Here is a 19,063-nt window from a genome sequence, read left to right on the forward strand (position 1 = left end):
TTATTCGCTGTCAAAGTGACGCCAAAATGAATGGGAGTCAATGGAATGCTAACAGCAGGTGATGGTCTGCTAATTAATGGCGGCGCCCGGGGAAGCTTCAGTTTTGGTTGAAAGATTACCCCCTTGGCTTCACCTTCATTCTCTTCCGTGGCTTCATGGGATAGTACAGTCTCCATTGAATCGCACACTATATAGTAAGGGAGTATTCGATTTCGACGCAGCTTTGGATACTTAAAAAAACATGGCCACCAGCATATAACCAGCTAATAACATCAAATCTGAATGTCTTACCATTACAAAAGTGGAACTATTTGTACACGATGGCTGTGTCCGAAATCACATACTCTCTTGAGTAGGTACTTATTTTGAATAAGTAATTACTTCACGACTGCTAAAAAGTGCGTTCTTCTATATAGTATAAATGTGTGTATTATTAATGTAACCTGGACCTACTACATTCACCATGTTGTTATTTTCATGTGACCTACCAGCGTCAGTTGTGTCGCTTTTCTGCCATTCACAAATCCTCTTCCGTGGCATCATGGGATTGTAAAGTGTCCAAATGCACATTTCAGAATCTCGCTGGAAGAAGTAGGTCATCCGGGTACTTTTTGACTGCACTTTTATGATTTTTGTGAATTTGGCCATACATAGGCTACTACTCGTCACATACTGTATTTCACCTACTATAGGGAAATATGTGATTTCGAATTTTTTGTCAACATTAGCCACAAGGTGGCACTATAATAAGAAACTTCACATTTAAGCTAATACCGCTGCAGAATCAAAATATTTATTCTGCATCCTTGCTAATTTTTATGATTATCTAACAACTTTTTTCCGCCATTCTAATCTGTTAAAAAAAACTCCTAGACAGTCTGTCAGACCTTTACTAAAATTCCCACACATAAAGACCATGCTGAATCAGATAGTCTGAGATAGTCTCAGATGAGCATAAATAGTCTCATTCTCTTGTGTCCATTCTTTGTACAAGTGGAGAACATATTTTTCCAGTAAAAAAAAAAAAAAAGAAAAATTAGCCACTGCTCACTCCTGCTGAAAGAAATGTAAATGCTTAAGTGAAACATGATCTCCATGATTCCGGGAACAGGGCTGAACCACTGGCTTAATACAATGATATCAAACAATGCCCAAAGGATGCATACCAGTACAACAAACTTATCAACAAGCACTAGTAGAAACTCTTCAGAGATCATTACTAAAGTATCTCAGTAACTGTTCAGTTCACTAATCAAACTACCGTGCAATGATGCAAGTGGCAAACGTCAGCCAAATGAAAGATGAATTGGTCTCCAGTGTTATGCCCATACTTGTAACTTCCGTGCTGTTGGGTATCACAATCTGTAGTCCTTCCTTGTTTCAATGATGCACTCTGAAGAGGCGGGGCTTAAGTTTTATTTTAGAGTGAATAAATTCTCATCCCATCATCTTTGGATACTCAAGCTTTATTGAACAGGGATTGACTATGGAGGTCTACACATCAACTGCATGTATGACAGCACATTTTTAAAGTTTTAAGTTGCCTTATAGATTTATTTTTTATACATATTATTTTAAAATATTATTTACATTTTTATTGCAGGTGTGACAATCTTATGCATTCTTGCCACATTCTCTGCACAAGGTAAGTAAACACTCAAATTAAACTTTAGACATTGTATTTAGTTTTTTTTTATTGTCACTATATGAGTAGGCTAATTCATTCAAATGAATAATTGAGTCATTCTAATATTAGTGGTTTATAGGAAGCAGTGCCTTGTTAAGGATTTATATGTGCAACCACGAATGTGGAGATTGATTCTACAATTTACTTTGTCAGTGATTTGATTTGTTTTGATTTGTTTCTGAATGGAGGCGGGGACATTTTGATGCGCTGTATGAGCAATGCCCGTTTTTTTCAGTAGTTTAGTCGAGTGATGAAGTTGCTGCCGGTGGAGCGCGCTTAAAATAGCACAGAGAGGGAAAGTTGATTTCTTATGGGAATTTAGCAAATGCAGACAGCCAGTGAACAAGGAAAAGTAAGGAACTGTTACAAACCCACCGACACTGGATACGGATTGATTGGGCGTCCAGGGACAGTATTTTTGTGGTAGTGTTGCAGTTGGTTAGTCTTGGCATGATTTGGGACCATTTACACAGAACGCGGGTTTTTATTCCACTGCGCTACTTTGTTGTTGTTTATCTTTGAAAAACACGTGTTTTAGCGTGTTTTGCAGCGCGATACGGCGTTCTAAAAACGCGGCGCTCAAGTTCAACAATGATTTCAAGAAGTTCAACAATAATTTCAAGAAGTTCAACTTTTAAAAAACGCGCCTCTAGGCAGTGTTTTTTCTCTCTTTCCACTGACCTGCTCCTCTCGTTTTTTTTAATAACGCGAAAACATGTTTACTGTAGCCTACTTCAGTGCCGCTTCCAAACTTCTGGATTAGATTTTGTGATGAATTCCGTTGTTTTGCGTTCTGTTTTGACATGTATTGTTATGCTTTGTTGAATGCTGAGCATAGATAGTCTCATTCTCTGTTTTCAGAGAGAAGTATTATATATTTACTTTAAGTATTGATTTTATCATCATTTACACACCCTTAAGTTGTTCCAAACCTGTATGAGTTTCTTTCTTCTGTTGAGCACAAAAGAAGATATTTTGAAGAATGTTGGTAACCATAGCCTACAATTGACGGTAGCCATTCATAGTATTTATTTTCCTACTATGGAAGTCAATGGCTATACTGTCAACTGTTTGATTACCAACATTCTTTAAAATGTCTTATTTTGTGTTCAACAGAAAAAGAGAAACCCGTACAGGTTTGGAACAACTTGAGGGTGAGTAAATCATGTGATGGGTAAACTGTCCCTTTAGGGCCAATTTACAGACAGTCACCAGATTACACAAGATCCAAGACCAGGGAAATGCTGAATCATTCTGTGAAAACATTAAGTGCAGACTGTCAGCAACAGGCATCGACAAGCGTAACGCACAGATCCAACAAAACCCAACAAACTTGTCTCTTGCTGTTGGTTGGCACCTGTCAGAGCAGTGTGTGAATTGGCCTTTAGTATCAGTAGGGCGTAAGGTGAGAGTACAAGAATTTAAATCTAAATTAATATGTGGAAACTGCTGCTTAAAATAATTCACATATTAAAAGAAAAAAAAATCAGACCCCACATTCAACCCCACAACATGATTCCCATTAATAAAAGTATGAACTTTTGCAAGAAAATGCACTGACTCATGGATAGGGTAGGTTAACCCTGCTCCTGCCGATAGACTGTCCTGCACAGTTTATCTCCAGCCATAATCAAACACACCTGGCTTTAATTTTCAAGTGATCCTGAAGACCTTAATTGGTTGCTTCAGGTGTGTTTGATTAGGCTTGGAGATGAACTGTGCAGGACAGTCGATCGGCAGGAGCAGGGTTGGGCACCCCTGGGTTAAAGGGATAGTTCACCTAAAAAAATCTTACATGTATCACTTTATCATTTACTCACATAAAGTCATTACAAACCTGTATGGCTTCCTTCTGTGGAAAACAAAAGAAGATATTTTAATGAACTGTTTTCTCCATTCAATGAAAGTTAGTTGTTTTGGACCTCTCTGACCATTGTATGAATGAAAAAAGAAGAAAAAAACATTGACATTTTTCTTTTGAAAGATGAAAGAAACTCGGGTTTGGAACAACATGAGGCTGACTGAATTATGACACAATTTTAATTTTTATTAAATGAAATCATGAAATGCTGTTCACAATGCTTTTTTTGTCACTAAAAATGTAGGGAGAGGTTTAATTTTTTTCTGTCGGGTATTAAATGTGTCACATACCAGAATAGAGGGATCTCCCTTCTCAATCCCTTTTTCATGCCATTATGATGACGTCAGCAAAAAGAGGCATATCAAGTTACAGCATTTTGATTCAAGATTACAAAAAGTTTCCACTATTCAATTGTTCACAATAAGACCAGGAACTTGCATTAAGTACATTTCATATTCAAAATTACTCCAGTTACCACTTTTTATAATGAATAATCTCTTTGTTCCCCAGGAATTACTGACACTGGAAGCCAGTAAGTGACCTTACACAGACCCTTAAGAATAAGAGAGCCTCTAACATAGTTTCAGAGATTTTTATCATTATTATTTATTTAGTTTACAGTTATTTGACCATAAATCACTTCCAGTGTAAATTAACAGAATGTTTTGGTAAAGATAAAATCAGACTGATTTGTCCTGTTTATAATGTCAGCAGCAACACAGGTTCCAGTGGGCCAATGGAAAGCAGCCCTCAGCTGCGATGTGGAAATCTGGATTACTTCAGCTCAGAAAGTTCCTGCTGTAATGGTAGGAAAGACTCTTGCAACTCTCAGTTTGTGACTGCTGAGTCACTGTAGGAAGATGTGATTCACAAATCATATAAAGATCATATAAAACCTATTTTAGAGACCTTGCACTGGCTACCTGTCAAATTTCGTGTTGATTTTAAGATTCTTATGTTGACCTACAAGGCTTTAAATGGACTTGCTCCTCGATATCTTTCTGAGCTTTTAATACCCTACATTCCGACACTTAATCTTCGCTTGGCCGATACTGGTCTTTTAGTTGTTCCGGTAACGTACCTAAAAACAATGGGTGATAGGGCGTTCTCTTCAGTTGCCCCAAAGTTATGGAATTCTCTGCCTTCCGAAATTAGAAATGCACCATCCTTGAAAATGTTTAAATCATCCCTTAAAACTTATTATTTAAAGGAAGCATTTGGGTGAAAGGTGATTTTTGTGGTTGTTTATGTGATGTATTTTATGGGTTTACTATTTGTCTTGGATACTTATTTTTAAATTGTTTTTAGGTTTGCAAAATTGTTTGTAATACTTTTTTGTATTGTGTTTATAATGCCTATTTTATCTATCTTAATTTTGCTTATGTAAAGCGCTCTGAGAATTGACTTTTAAAAGCGCTATACAAAATAAAGTTATTATTATAAATAGTTTAGGAAGTAAACAATAAAATAAACAAGGTTGGACAATGAAACCGAAACACCTGGTTTTAGACCCCAATAACTTATAGCTATAAATTCTCCCAAAATTCTCTTTTTCCATTCGTCTTGGGAATGACAGATACAAGTCCTTCACAGCGGCCGAAGGATTTTGAGCCATTCCTCTTGCAGAACAGTATCCAGGTCACTGCGTGATGCTGCTGGAGGAAAACGCTTTCTGACTTGCTCCTCCAAAACACCCCAAAGTGGCTCAATAATATTGAGATCTGGTGACTGTGCAAACCATGGCAGATGTTCACCTTCACTTTCATGTTCATCAAACCATTCTGTCACCAGTCTTGCTGTGTGTATTGGTGCATTATCATCCTGATGCATGGCAACATGGTCCTCCAGAATGGTTCAGTAGTTCTCGGCAGTAACGCCCATCAAGAACTGTAGGGAATGGCATGATATCGCAGCGCAAACCATCACTGATCCGCCGACTGGCCAGCAACAGTCCGGGTGTTCAGCTTCTTTGAGGATTCTCCACACCGTAACTCTCCCGGATGTGGGAAAAACAGTGAAGGTGGACTCATCAGGGAACAGTACATGTTTCACATTGTCCACAGCCCAAGATTTGCACTGTTGGATCCAATGAAATCGACATTTTGCATTGGCACGAGTGACCAAAGGTTTGGCTCTAGCAGCCTGACCATGATTATTGACTGAGAAAAGTCGAGCTGCAAGTTTAATTCTGCATTGAGTTGGGCGGCTGTGGTTTTGTTTTTTTTGGATACAATCCGGGTTAGTACGTGGATATCACATCAGACAGCTTCCTCTTGCAGATTTGATTCGTCATTCATGGAGGTATGCCAGCAGCCATATCACCCTGTAGCCCAAGACTGGTTGCCCACTGAAGCTAAGCAGGGCTGAGCCTGGTTAGTACTTGGATGGGAGACCTCCTGAGAAAACCAGGTTGCTGTTGGAAGAGGTGTTAGTGAGGCCAGATCACCTGCCGCTCACCTGTGGTCTGTGTGGGTCCTAACGCCCCAGTATAGTGATTGGGACACTATACTGTCAAAAGATCACCGCCCTTCGGATGAGACATTAAACCAAGGTCCTGTCTCTCTGCGGTCATTAAAAATCCCAGGATGTCCTTCGGAAAAAGAGTAGGGGTGTAACCCCAACATCCTGGCCAAACAGGGTTTCAGGGTTTGGATGCTGCACATTGGTGGTGGTTGAGGAGATTCCCCCTTCCACATGTAAAAGCGATTTGAGTACCTAGAGAAGCGAATTAATTATGCCGACTTTACCCTGGATATCGTACGAAATGCGCACCAACAATTTGTCCTCTTCTAAACTGTTAATTGCAATATATTATGTACATCTGTGCTATCGCTCTGCTAATTCAACCTTCACACTCAGCTCTTATTGATGGAATCAATATCCAATCAGTGAAGATTCAAATCAATAAAAAAAAAAACTTTGTCTATCCCCACAGGGCTCAGCAAACAATACAACACAAAAAAAACAACAACACGTAACATCAGTTTTAAAACCTACAACATTAAGACCTACACAATTCTTAAGAAAAACAATATTCATCTTAAAATCCCATTTCAAATACCAATAGCAGTTGGATTAAAAGTCTTCTTACATGTGGTCTTTTTTACCAAAGGTACTTTATACCATCTACTAGAATGAAATGCACTATACAGGAGATGGGAAGAATCCGTCTCAATAACGGAGGCTTTCCTTTTTTACTCCCACTGTGTAAAGATCTGTGAGCGATCCTTGTTTCTCCCCAATTATTATACCAGCCAAATTTACAATCCTTAAAAGTCTGTTTTTACTTTTACAGAGAGAGAACCAAGATACAATGTGAAAAGTGAACATCACGACATCAAAATGTCCTTTTCAATATCAAAACTCCTCAGTTTCCTCAATAAGCCTAGACGTTGATAAGCCTTCTTAATGCTTATCAAATGTAAAAAGGCTTAAAAAGTACACCTGCATTATTAGTACCACAGCACACTTCTTTAGTTTTACTAGTATTAAGCTGCAAATAAGTTTCCTCCATCCAGGTTGTAAAAAAGAACAAAATGAAAATAATTATCCAATGATTGAGAATCCTTCACAGATCCCACCAATACCATGCCATCTGCATATTTTTATAAGTATCAAATTATCCTTATTACACGTCATCTCGTTTGTATAAAAAAGCAAAAAGAATTGGAGATAAAACATCCCTGTGGGAGACCAGTATTTAAAACCACATTTTCTGACTTTCTGCCATTAACCAGCACATGTTGTGGACAGTTCAGTAAGAAACTATTAATCCATAAAATCAAAGTTTGATGCACATGCAATTCCTCCAAATGCCACAGAAGTGTGTTTATATTCACCGTATTAAAGGCAGAAGAGAAGTCCATCAATAAAATCCTATCACAGGAGTCTGCCGCATCCATGTTTTGCACCCTTGTCCAGCCGAGTGAGGGTGGCATCTTCGCAAGCCCAACTCTACGCAAATGACAAAGGATCAAGTTTAACAGTCAGCGTCTGGGAAAGTTGCTGACTAACGACTCTCTCCATACACTTACACAGCACAAATGTTAAAGCCACTGGTCTATAATCATCAAGCTCCTTAGCATGTGGCTTTTTTGGAAATGGGATAATGGTAACAGTAATGGAAAAGTTCCTTCCAGGCCTGGTCTGCGGTACAATATTACTATCAAGAGACCGCTGTAAAAGCTGACAACACTCCCTTCAGCTGAATTGCACATTCCCTCTGTACCTTGCCCTTTATTTACATTTACATTTAGTAATTTAGCAGACGCTTTTGTCCAAAGCGACATACAAATTAGGACTAAATTAAGCGAGTCATCGTGAAGAGGCAAAAAAACAATGCAAGAAGTGCTCAAAATACGAAGTTCAGGCATTGTTCAGAGGTAGCATAAACCCGACAAGGGAGGATTAAAGGAAAAGGAAAGAATTTTTTATGAGGTTAAGTGCTCATGGAAGAGATGAGTTTTCAGCTGTCTTTTGAAAGTTGCCAGGGATTCTGCGTTCCGGGTGAGGGTGGGGAAAGCATTCCACTAGCATGGAACTGTGAATGAGAATGTTATGGAAAGTGATTTTGTGGCTCTTTGCGATGGAACCACGAGACGTTGCTCGTTGACTGATCGTAGGCTTCTGGTAGGGATGTAGACTCGTAGGAGCGAGTGAAAGTAGGAGGGAGCTGAGCCTGTGATAGATCTGTAAGCAAGCGTCAATGCCTTGAACTTGATGCGAGCGGCGAGTGGTAGCCAGTGCAGAGAGATGAACACGAGATGAGTGACGTGGGCCCTTTTTGGCTCGTTGAAGACAAGGCGAGCTGCAGCGTTCTGAATCATTTGTAGAGGTTTAGTTGCACATGATGGAAGTCCTTTATTCCATCAGGCGCCGATGTCTTTTGGAGTTTAACTTGCAATAAGAGCTTTTCCACAGTCAGGAAGTAAAGCTAACTTTGAATTTGGACGTGCCTTGATGCCTTCCTACCTTGGAATGTGTCCTCCGAAGACAGAATTGGTCATTTTTCAGACGCAGCCTATATTGGCCAGTGTTTCAGTGTCCAACCCTTGTATATGGCATATGTAATGATGATTTACAAGGAAATAGCAAAGACTGAACACTGTAGGATGTTTTTTTATTTTTATTTTTGTTTGTACTTTGATGTGTTGCAGGTAACCTAACTCATGGATTAAGCCAGCTGGTGGCTGACTGCTGTGAATCTGTAGCTTACAATCCCCTGAATAAGATTTGCTGTAATGGCAGTGTTATCACTCGAACCAGTGCTCAAATGTCATGCTACAAGAGCAAAGGTTGGCTTGATGCGACTTAAACACTTTGCATTGTTCAGTTTTGACATGGTTAAGATTTTATAAAGATTGTTTAATATTCATACCATTAGATCAAGGATGTCCTGTAATCACTTCATTTATAATGAAGTGAAGTGTAACTTTTTCCATAGCCCTGTACCTAACGACATCTTATATTCTGAATCTTATTCTCACAGATTCTGAACTCTCTTCTCCAACCGGGTGAGTCATACAGTCCTGATCAAAAATCCTCTCTTTACATCCACTGCTCAAAATTCTGTGTGAAGACATAATGCTACTTAACAGCAGGACTAAATTATTCCTTAGTCCCTAGTATAAAAGTATATTATTAAAATTGCTGTGTAAATGCATTTATGCCACCTCTGAGCAGCATTAAACAGTCTGTGTAAAAACACTTAATTGCCACTTCAGAAGAGCTTCTGTGCCACACAAGAGACAACAAAGTAAAAGCTTCTCTTGAATAAAATTTAAAAATCAGAATACTTCAGCACTTTTCATTCTGAACTGTGTCCCTTCTTCTGTAATTAAACAAATGATTAAAGCAACCCAAAGTTTAAATTGATTTGCAAAAATTGTTACGCTCAGGTTTCCCACAACCATGAAAAACCTGAAAATATCAGTGATATTTTTTAAAATAGTGAATTATTAGCCTTACTCTTTGTGAGTGCAGTTTCTATAAAAATGTTCTAATAATCCCGTACCACTGGGAAAATGCATAGTAGATTAATAATAAAATGCATAAAATCTAAACTCTGTGTATCTGATTTTAACAGTACTTAGCCTAAGTATTTTACTCATATTGAACGTTGGCTCAAAGATGCACTAGTCCTTGACACTTAAGAGACATGCCAAGACAGTTGATTTGTGAGGAGACAAAGCACTTGTTTATTTTCTAAAGTTGAAATAAAACACCTCAATATTGCAATAAATCAAGATCAACAGCCTACGAACATCTACAAACACTCAAGTCTCAGAAAAATGAGTATATATACTTAGTATACAGTGGGGAGAACAAGTATTTGATACACTGCCGATTTTGCAGGTTTTCCCACTTACAAAGCATGTAGAGGTCTGTAATTTTTATCATAGGTACACTTCAACTGTGAGAGACGGAATCCAAAAATCCAGAAAAGCACATTGTATGATTTTTAAATAATTAATTTGCATTTTATTGCATGACATCAGTATTTTATCACCTACCAACCAGTAAGAATTCCGGCTCTCACAGACCTGTTGGTTTTTCTTTAAGAAGCCCTCCTGTTCTCCACTCATTACCTGTATTAACTGCACCTGTTTGAACTTGTTACCTGTATAAAAGACACCTGTCCACACACTCAATCAAACAGACTCCAACCTCTCCACAATGGCCAAGACCAGAGAGCTGTGTAAGGACATCAGGGATAAAATTGTAGACCTGCACAAGGCTGGGATGGGCTACAGGACAATAGTCAAGCAGCTTGGTGTGAAGGCAACAACTGTTGGCGCAATTATTAGAAAATGGAAGAAGTTCGAGATGACGGTCAATCTCCCTCGGTCTGGGGTACCATGCAAGATCTCATCTCGTGGGGCATTAATGATCATGAGGAAGGTGAGGGATCAGCCCAGAACTACAGGGCAGGACCTGGCCAATGACCTGAATAGAGCTGGGACCATAGTTTAAAAGAAAAGCATTAGTAACACACTATGCCGTCATGGATTAAAATCCTGCAGTGCACACAAGGTCCCCCTGCTCAAGCCAGCACATGTCCAGGCTGTCTGAAGTTTGCCAATGACCATCTGGATGATCCAGAGGAGGAATTGGAGAAGATCATGTGGTCTGATGAGACAAAAATAGAGCTTTTTGGTCTAAACTCCACTCGCCGTGTTTGGAGGAAGAAGAAGGATGAGTACAATCCCAAGAACACCATCCCAACCGTAAAGCATGGAGGTGGAAAGATCATTCTTTGGGGATGCTTTTCTGCATAGGGGACAGGACGACTGCACCGTATTGATGGGAGGATGGATGGGGCCATGTATCGCGAGATCTTGGCCAACAACCTCCTTCCCTCAGTAAGAGCATTGAAGATGGGTCGTGGCTGGGTCTTCCAGCATGACAACGACCCGAAACACACAGCCAGGGCAACTAAGGAGTGGCTCCGTAAGAAGCATCTCAAGGTCCTGGAGTGGCCTAGCCAGTCTCCAGACCTGAACCCAATAGAAAATCTTTGGAGGGAGCTGAAAGTCCGTATTGCCCAGCGACAGCCCCGAAACCTGAAGGATCTGGAGAAGGTCTGTATGGAGCAGTGGGCCAAAATCCCTGCTGCAGTGTGTGCAAACCTGGTCAAGAACTACAGGAAACGTATGATCTCTGTAATTGCAAACAAAGGTTTCTGTACCAAATGTTAAGTTCTGCTTTTGTGATGTATCAAATACTTATGTCATGCAATAAAATGCAAATTAATTACTTAAAAATCATACAATGTGATTTTCTGGATATTTGTTTTAGATTCCGTCACTCACAGTTGAAGAGGTTGAAGAGTACCTGTGATAAAAATGACAGACCTCTACATGCTTTGTAAGTGGGAAAACCTGCAAAATCGGCTGTGTATCAAATACTTGTTCTCCCCACTGTATATACTTCTTAAAAAATGTAGTCAAGTAGAGATTTAAAGTTGCTTTGTATCTTTGAAACAGTCAAACTACAAAGTAGCCAAAAAGATACTCAAGTACAATAACTAATTATATTTTCTCCAATACTTTACACCACTATGTGTTTGTGTTTGTGTTTATGTGTTACTGGAAATCTCTACAAGCAGTCCCACCACACCAGGTAAAGCTCTTGGCATCCTCATTGTCTACTATTAATTTTTACAAATCTCCTTCTCTCGATCAGACAGTGATTGAGAGAGACCGTTGTGTTTAAGTAACTATTGATAGATGCTAAGCTGAGATTTTTCAGGCATTAACTTATATAAATCGTTCTCGACATTACTGGTAATTATGGTGACATTTAGGATTATTGTAGCAATTAAGTCCATGCTCTCACTAATTCCCTCCTCTTCTAGAATTGAAGTGTGGATCAGAAACCTACGATCCCAAGAAAAAAATGTGTTGCTCAGGGAAACTGTATAAGGCATCAGCACTTAATAAGGTAGTATTGCCTTTTAACACTTAGATTAAGCATTATAGAACATCCCATTCAAATAAATTGGGGATTTCTGTGAACACAAAAACCCTGCATACATTAATACACTGTTTGCCTGTGTCCTTCAGTGCTGTGGTGCAGATATTTACACTCCGTTCGATGACCATGTGCTGTGCTGTAATGGAATCCTTCATATCAACGTTTCTAAGAATTCGGAGTGTGTCGCAGGTGTTGTGTACACTCCAGAAAACACTACCTGCAACCTGTCTGCCCGCCCCCGTCTCGACGAGCACTGTTGTGGAGGAAAAATCTTCAATCCTCGAACACATATTTGCTGTAATGGACACAGGTAGGAGTACAAAGGTTTGATTTGATTTAAAAGTGCACTTCATAGTTTTTTGCTCATGTTGTAAATAATTACATTTTGAAACCAAATGTAAGTAGCATTCAACTGGTCATGCAATTTACATTCTCAAGGGCCATCTGCAATACTTCACATTTCATCACAATGCACAGCTACTGTTAAATGACCTTCAATGGGCAAAGTGCCATATATTTAGACGGTAAAGGGATAAGATGCTGAACAGCCGAACCTTGACCCTTGATTTCAACTACACGTCCACCATGACGGGGCAACCTTATGTAGAATGACATATTTGTCTAAAGTTTTGATCGTTTCTTTAGGGGTAAAGCACTTTATATAAAGTAAAAAGTTACTCACCGTTTTTTCTATGTATAGTCCTGCTCAAATAAGTAAAAAACAAATAGCAGTACCTGTGTGATTCTGTGAAAGTCTAATAGCTTTAGGATAAATCTTGACAAATGAGTCTTTGTCTCTAACTGGAAATTCAAGTCTTACTAATGCATGTAGAGGCAAATGCCAAGACTAGCCTAATTCATGGCACCGCTTGAGACTCTTAGTCATTTAGTTTATTTCATAAACCAACAACAAGTTTTAAAACCACTAACAACCTCTAATAACGGACTAACCGTAATGCTCTTACTGTAAATCAGTTGAATAAATACTGAATTCTTCAAATTCAATTATTTAATTTTATTTAATTATTTAATTATTAATAATTAAACATTACCCGAATTAAATATAAAATTTATGAAAAAAGAATTGAACCTTAAAAAAAAAATCTGCTGATTTGCAATAATGTTACCTAATTTGATGATGCAGAGTTAAAAAATCTGTCAAAAATCAAAAGACTTTCATCATCATGTAAACCTTTTTTTCTTTTTTCTTTTTTAACAAAATAAATGACAAATAACAAAAGCGGTCAAGTATTCTAAATGTATAATTTACCATACATTTGCAAAGGAGTGGAAAATATGTTCAAAGAACTTCACATAATGTAACGGCAACGGGTGGATGAAGAAGACGAAGGTAGGCGAAGATACAAAATACTCAATATTTATTTCCATAGGCAAAATCCAAACAAACACGAAACAGTGTGCAAGTTCACAAACAATAACCGACCATGAACAGAGAAACAAGCAGAGCTTAAATACACAGAGATAATGACAAGACAACAGGTGAAGGAGATGTTGATGAGTGAACGCAGGTGCTGAGGATGATGATGATGACAATGTGCAGGTGAAGATGATGGAGGATTCTGGGAAGTGTAGTGCAGAAATGTGACACATAAACACAAACAAGTTTATAAATAAGCTTTTTCACAAAACCAGCAGGAGACATCTGGTCATTTTTTAATTTTCTTCTGTCACCATAATTCTTCTTTGTGGCAGAGTTTGCAGCTGTATATTGTTAGCAGCTGTATATTGTTAGCGAACATCCCAATGGCACTAAAACACAATAGAAAGCTAAAACGCTGAGAAAACAGTTCAGAAAACATCTGATCAATGCAATATGGACACATAGTCACATAGACAACCAAAGTCGAGGAACGTCTCGAAAGTGGCATGTTAGAACAAATATTTTGGAGTCAACACCCCAAAATTAGCAAGAATCAGGTATTGAGTTCATTGCAGATAACAGCAATAATGAATAGGAAAATGTTTCTCATGTCAGAAAACAATAATTTCCCTCATCAGTAAAGTTTTGCGAGGGCAGTATTTGTCTGGGGCTCATGTGCTAGTGAAATTGACTTTGTAAATTGCCACCCTGTGCATTTTGTATCTGTGCTGCCTATTGAATGACTTTTCTTTCCAACTTTTTTCTATTCAGCCACTCCAAGAAGAATGGTAATTTCTGTTGTGGTTCAGATGTCTATGACCACCACAAAGAGTTTATGAAGTGCTGCTCGGGTCATCTCAAACATACCCATCACAAAGAGAGAGCAGAGTGCTGTGGAAACCTCTTGCTGAATAAAACCAATCAAATTTGCTGTTCTTCCTCAACCCATGCCATTCGTTATGACACCAAACCAAATCACCATTGCTGTGGGCATTACTACTACAACACGTCCCTGTGGAGCTGCTGTGCTGAACATCTCAAACCAACACCAAGCCCTAATAGCTCTCATGCAGGAGACGGACTTAAACCACTAATGGACCTGATTCCCGACATATGCAATAAAACAGGTGATGTTCTTTAACAATATATTGTGGTGCGACCTAAAAAACTAAATACATTTTTTTTTTTTTGGAATTTGACTAAATGATCTTGTTTGTTTGTGTGTGTGTTTCTAGTGTTCTTTGGTAAAGTGGAGAGTGTGGCACTTGGCACATTCAAGCGTCACATTGTGTTGAAAGTTGTCAATGTCGTCAAGGACCCTTGGCTTAACGTGTCCCTGGATCACTGCAGCTCTCCCGCCTTGGAGATCGGCATGACATACCTTTGGGAGGAAAACAGCAATGCCAATGCGTACAAGCCTCTCTCCGTCTCTTTTGACCTAATCTCTGACATTCACATGTACTTTACTGTATGTAAACATAAGTGTCAGAAAGGAGGATAGAAACATGGATTGAGGTCTATTTCCAGTCATTTCCAAGCACTTCCATGTTGAGTTTCATTAGATGTCTTTTCTAAAGAGAAATATAATCTTTCATCATTAATGCTAAATGACCACTGAATGTGAAAGCCATTATATTTGAAAGCTAGAACCTTTAACAATATCTCAGCATTATGGCAAAGCCATTGCATGTTGTGCATCTGTGCTTTTTTCCCAATAACGGATGGGTCCTGTTTGGAATGGTGCATTAAGCTATTTAGACATTCAGGTTATTTTAATGTTTGTAATTCAGTATTTTGTGTTCTCTCCTTTAAAATTTAAATTGCTGTGCAGACAGTGTTACTTGTCTTTTACAAGGTGCTCTGCAATACCTAATAAGCAGTTTCAATCGTACTGTATTTTGATATTTTATCAGTCTCAGGGCTATTCCAATGTCTGTTCGGGGTTTAATTGGCCTTTATGCAATATAGCTCAAAAGTGTTTTTAACATTTAACTACAATTATTTGTTTAAAAGCAATTAATGGCTTTTATCCTGATTTACAAGAAGACAGCATTTATTTCTTGCATATATTTTTGGGATATTATCACATTTGTATTGACGAAACTCAACTGTAAAGTTGTAGAAGCTATGTATTTCTTTTTATATTCTAATCATTTATTTTCATTGATTGACAAATCTACTGTATAGGTTTGTAATATTTGCTAAACAATGGTTCTTCTTCACTAACTGCAAACACCTGGACTTGCATGTAAAATCTGTGTGCATTTATAGTACACACACACACACACACACACACACATATATATGTGTGTGTGTGTGTGTATTTGTGTGTGTACTGTAAATGCATGCAGATTATATATATATATATATATATACACCATATTCATTAACAAATCTGCATATGTATCAACTTCCATGTATTAACTATATATAACTGTGAAGACAAGCTAATCACACAGCTTCATACTGTTGTGTGAAGAAAGTTCACTCATTCAGGTTAATTATAGAAATACAGAAATGGAATTTTGCAAAAATTATATAATATATTGCCATTTGTGATTGTATATCAAATCCATTATTTCTAATAAAAATGTTTAAGAAGCACAAAGACTGCATATTTTATCTTCAACCCTGCTTCTGGGGACCCACTGTCCTGAGTGTCCTCCAGAGTTCGTGTGACTTCAAGCGATGCTGAAGAGCTTTATTAGCTGCTTCAAGTGTGTTTGATTACAGTTGGAGATTAGGGTTGTCATCTTTCCATGAATTGTAATAGTGATCATTAGAAATAGGGAAATATCTTTGTTCAGACGTGTTTACTCATTTATGCTGAGTACTAAATTTATATATTTATATACACTTATAAACAAGAGATATCATTTTGTCATATACTGTATTTTAAATCAGGGTTCCCACGGGTCCTTGAAATCCTTGAAAGTTTGTGAATCAAAAAAAAATAAAAAAATAATTCAAGGCCCTGGAAAGTTTTTGAAAATGAACACACATAGATACAGGTCCTAAAGTGCTTGAATTTATTTTGTGCAAGGTTTCTTAAAACAAATATCTTAAAACTTCTGGTTACATGAGCCTAATTCTCTTCAATCAAATCCATGCAGTTAATATCAAATAATTTTAGAATACATTATAGGATGTACCAAATATTCTTCAGTTTTATGCAAAAGAGAAATACGACAAAAATAAATGCAAAAAAACCCGTTTTTTTGCATAGTTGTGTTTGACACATGAAAACTGTAACAATGTATCTTACAAGGTAACACGATGTAACCTTGCTCTCACTTGAAATGTGTCCCCACATTAAGTCCTTGAATTTAAGGGTATTGGACCTGGAAAGTTCTTGAAAGGTCCTTGAATTTGAAGTTAACCAAGGTGTGGGAACCCTGTTAAATCCATATAAGCTTTATAGATGTGAACAGAGTAATAAACTGCAATGTCCACAATGTAAGATGCCTGAGACAGTTACAGGGAGACAGGATGGACAGCTGATAGTCCTCACAGTGCCAAACGACTTGTAACCATGTGTCCCATCAGATGTGTGCAACATCTCACAGCAAGAACTGGCAAATCTGCTGCAATTGGTGGCCACACAAGATACTGACTGCTACTTTTGATATTGACCCCCCCTTTGTTCAGGGACTCATTATTCCATTTCTGTTCGTCAGATGTCTGTGAAATTTGTTCAGTTTATGTCTCAGTTGTTGAATCTTTTTATACTCATTTATACTCATGTTGAGAAATTTGCTGGGGGAAAAAACAGTTGAAAGTCAGAGGATGTGTCTTTTTTGTTGAGTATCTATCTATCTATCTATCTATCTATCTATCTATCTATCTATCTATCTATCTATCTATCTATCTATCTATCTTAATACATTTTGAGTGTAAGAACTGATTTTCCTGCTAAGACCAAACTCACCCTGCAATAAAGCCATAAAACGCACCCTGGACAAAAGATAGCAAAGACAGAGCACAGGACATTGTCCTGTCCAAACTTTTCTTCATCCTTATCTCTGCATCCCCCTCTCTCTCCTCCCTTCCTCTTCTCGCGAGTCAAGTCACCAAAAGTTCACTAAGAATGTTTATATATCACCTGATGTATCTTGTGAGTCCATTGTTTTTCCTTTTCATGTTTGGTATCATTTTAAGTGTCTTAAGTGTCATTTGTCTTAAGTTAATTTCATTGCAGTCATTGGTTTACTGAGAAAGATTGAGAACTTAGGAGAATCCTGTTCTCCTCTCTGGGTGATGTCTCTTCAAGATATCTCCCGAAACCATGTGTTACCCCCTGGGGTACACAGATTGACCCAACAATATTTGCATAACCCTTTTGTTCTGGTCTGGGTATTTAAGGGTGGGTGACAGAGCAGTCTTTGGGACCCTGTAACCAGGATCATCCCCCATTCAGTGCCGTTTCAGTGTTTTTGCTGTTGGAAAACACTCACACACCACTGTGTGTCTCTGTCAGGAATGCATTGCTTACTTTTAGAGTCATCTTTGAGTAACTAATGTTATGTATTATTTCTGAATTGGCTTTTAATCATTTACTTGTGTAATTGGCATGATACATTTTTACCTGACAAATAAATGTTACATCTTGATTTATTCTGAAGTTTTCTGAAATCATTATTTTAGTATTATAAGATTGGTATAAGATTATGAGGAGGCTGGTGCTACCGCAGCTCTGTGTCCAGGATAGGTCAAACTAAAGGCGGATATGAACGGAGCAGTAGGCACGTCATCTGAAGACCTTTTGATTTCTGTCTATCACTGACTTGGCAAGTTGTACGGAAGTGGCTAAATAAACTACACTTTTTTGTATGAGTGAGCAGTAGGCAACCGACTTAAGAGGTAAAAGCAAACCCTGCACCCTCTGACCAAGATCAGACTGGCGAGGCTGTGTCCGTGAAATCCACGTAAACCCGGGGCGTGTGACTGTGCGGGATCAATTGAAAATATGGGATACTCAGAATAATCAAAGATCTAAATTAATTCCTTATCAATATTTATGACTATTTTCTAAAAAGGAATACGATCTAAATTTGATTATCATTTGAAATTGGAGTCAAATTACACATATAGAGCTAAAGTAATATTGAAACTTTTCAATTCCAATAAATTAAGTGAACTTCACTGAAGCGCTGAAAAGACATACACGCATTATTCCTTTGCCCACCGTTGGATTCCGTCGTTGGACCGATGGGTGGTCTTTACAATGGATTTAAAAAGAAAAAGGTAGGACATTTATTTTTCTTGTGGGTAGTGAATACAGAGGACTCTTGTTCTCTAAAGGGCTCTTCTCTCTCTCTCTCTCTCTCTCTCTCTCTCTCTCTCTCTCTCTCTCTCTCTCTCTCTCTCTCTATTAAGCTTTGTAAATATTGAATCTGTGAAGGCAAACCGATATCAAACAGTGTGTATCTGAAGTGTCTAAGCTGAAGGAAATAATCCATTATTTATCGGCTTTAATGTATTAGCCAAATTTTCTTGACGGCCTGATATAACAGTAACATTAAAAATGATCATATATCAGCCGATATCGATATAGTGGCCGATGTATCGCACATCCCTATTGATAAGAACATGTTCATGGACTATTGGTCTGTATTTCTTGTTTTCTTGTGTTTCTTCCTGTTTCCTGTGTTCAGATCAC

At 38.1% G+C, this 19,063-nt stretch overlaps 1 protein-coding gene across 5 annotated transcripts; it reads left to right on the top strand.

The window, feature by feature from the left end:
• Window positions 1–1,445: 1,445 nt before the first annotated feature.
• LOC307160087 (uncharacterized protein) lies at window positions 1,446–15,631 on the top strand. 5 transcript variants are annotated; one of them, XM_079873921.1, is made up of 11 exons: window positions 1,446–1,511; window positions 1,604–1,645; window positions 4,059–4,080; window positions 4,260–4,354; window positions 8,705–8,842; window positions 9,037–9,061; window positions 11,656–11,669; window positions 11,905–11,990; window positions 12,113–12,333; window positions 14,176–14,531; window positions 14,640–15,631. In XM_079873921.1, the coding sequence occupies exons 1-11, from the start codon at window positions 1,487–1,489 to the stop codon at window positions 14,903–14,905; spliced, it is 1,290 nt and encodes a 429-aa protein (XP_079730047.1). In that variant the 5' UTR covers window positions 1,446–1,486; the 3' UTR covers window positions 14,906–15,631. The 5 variants fall into 5 exon arrangements, with proteins under 5 accessions (XP_079730047.1, XP_079730048.1, XP_079730051.1 ...); XM_079873922.1 differs by having other exon boundaries at window positions 1,447–1,511; window positions 4,263–4,354; XM_079873923.1 differs by lacking the exons at window positions 1,446–1,511; window positions 1,604–1,645 and adding an exon at window positions 1,872–2,039.
• The last annotated feature ends 3,432 nt before the right edge of the window (window positions 15,632–19,063 follow it).

The sequence above is a fragment of the Squalius cephalus genome, assembly GCF_949319135.1.
Source record: "Squalius cephalus genome assembly, chromosome: 6".
Taxonomy (NCBI): Eukaryota; Metazoa; Chordata; class Actinopteri; order Cypriniformes; family Leuciscidae; genus Squalius; species Squalius cephalus.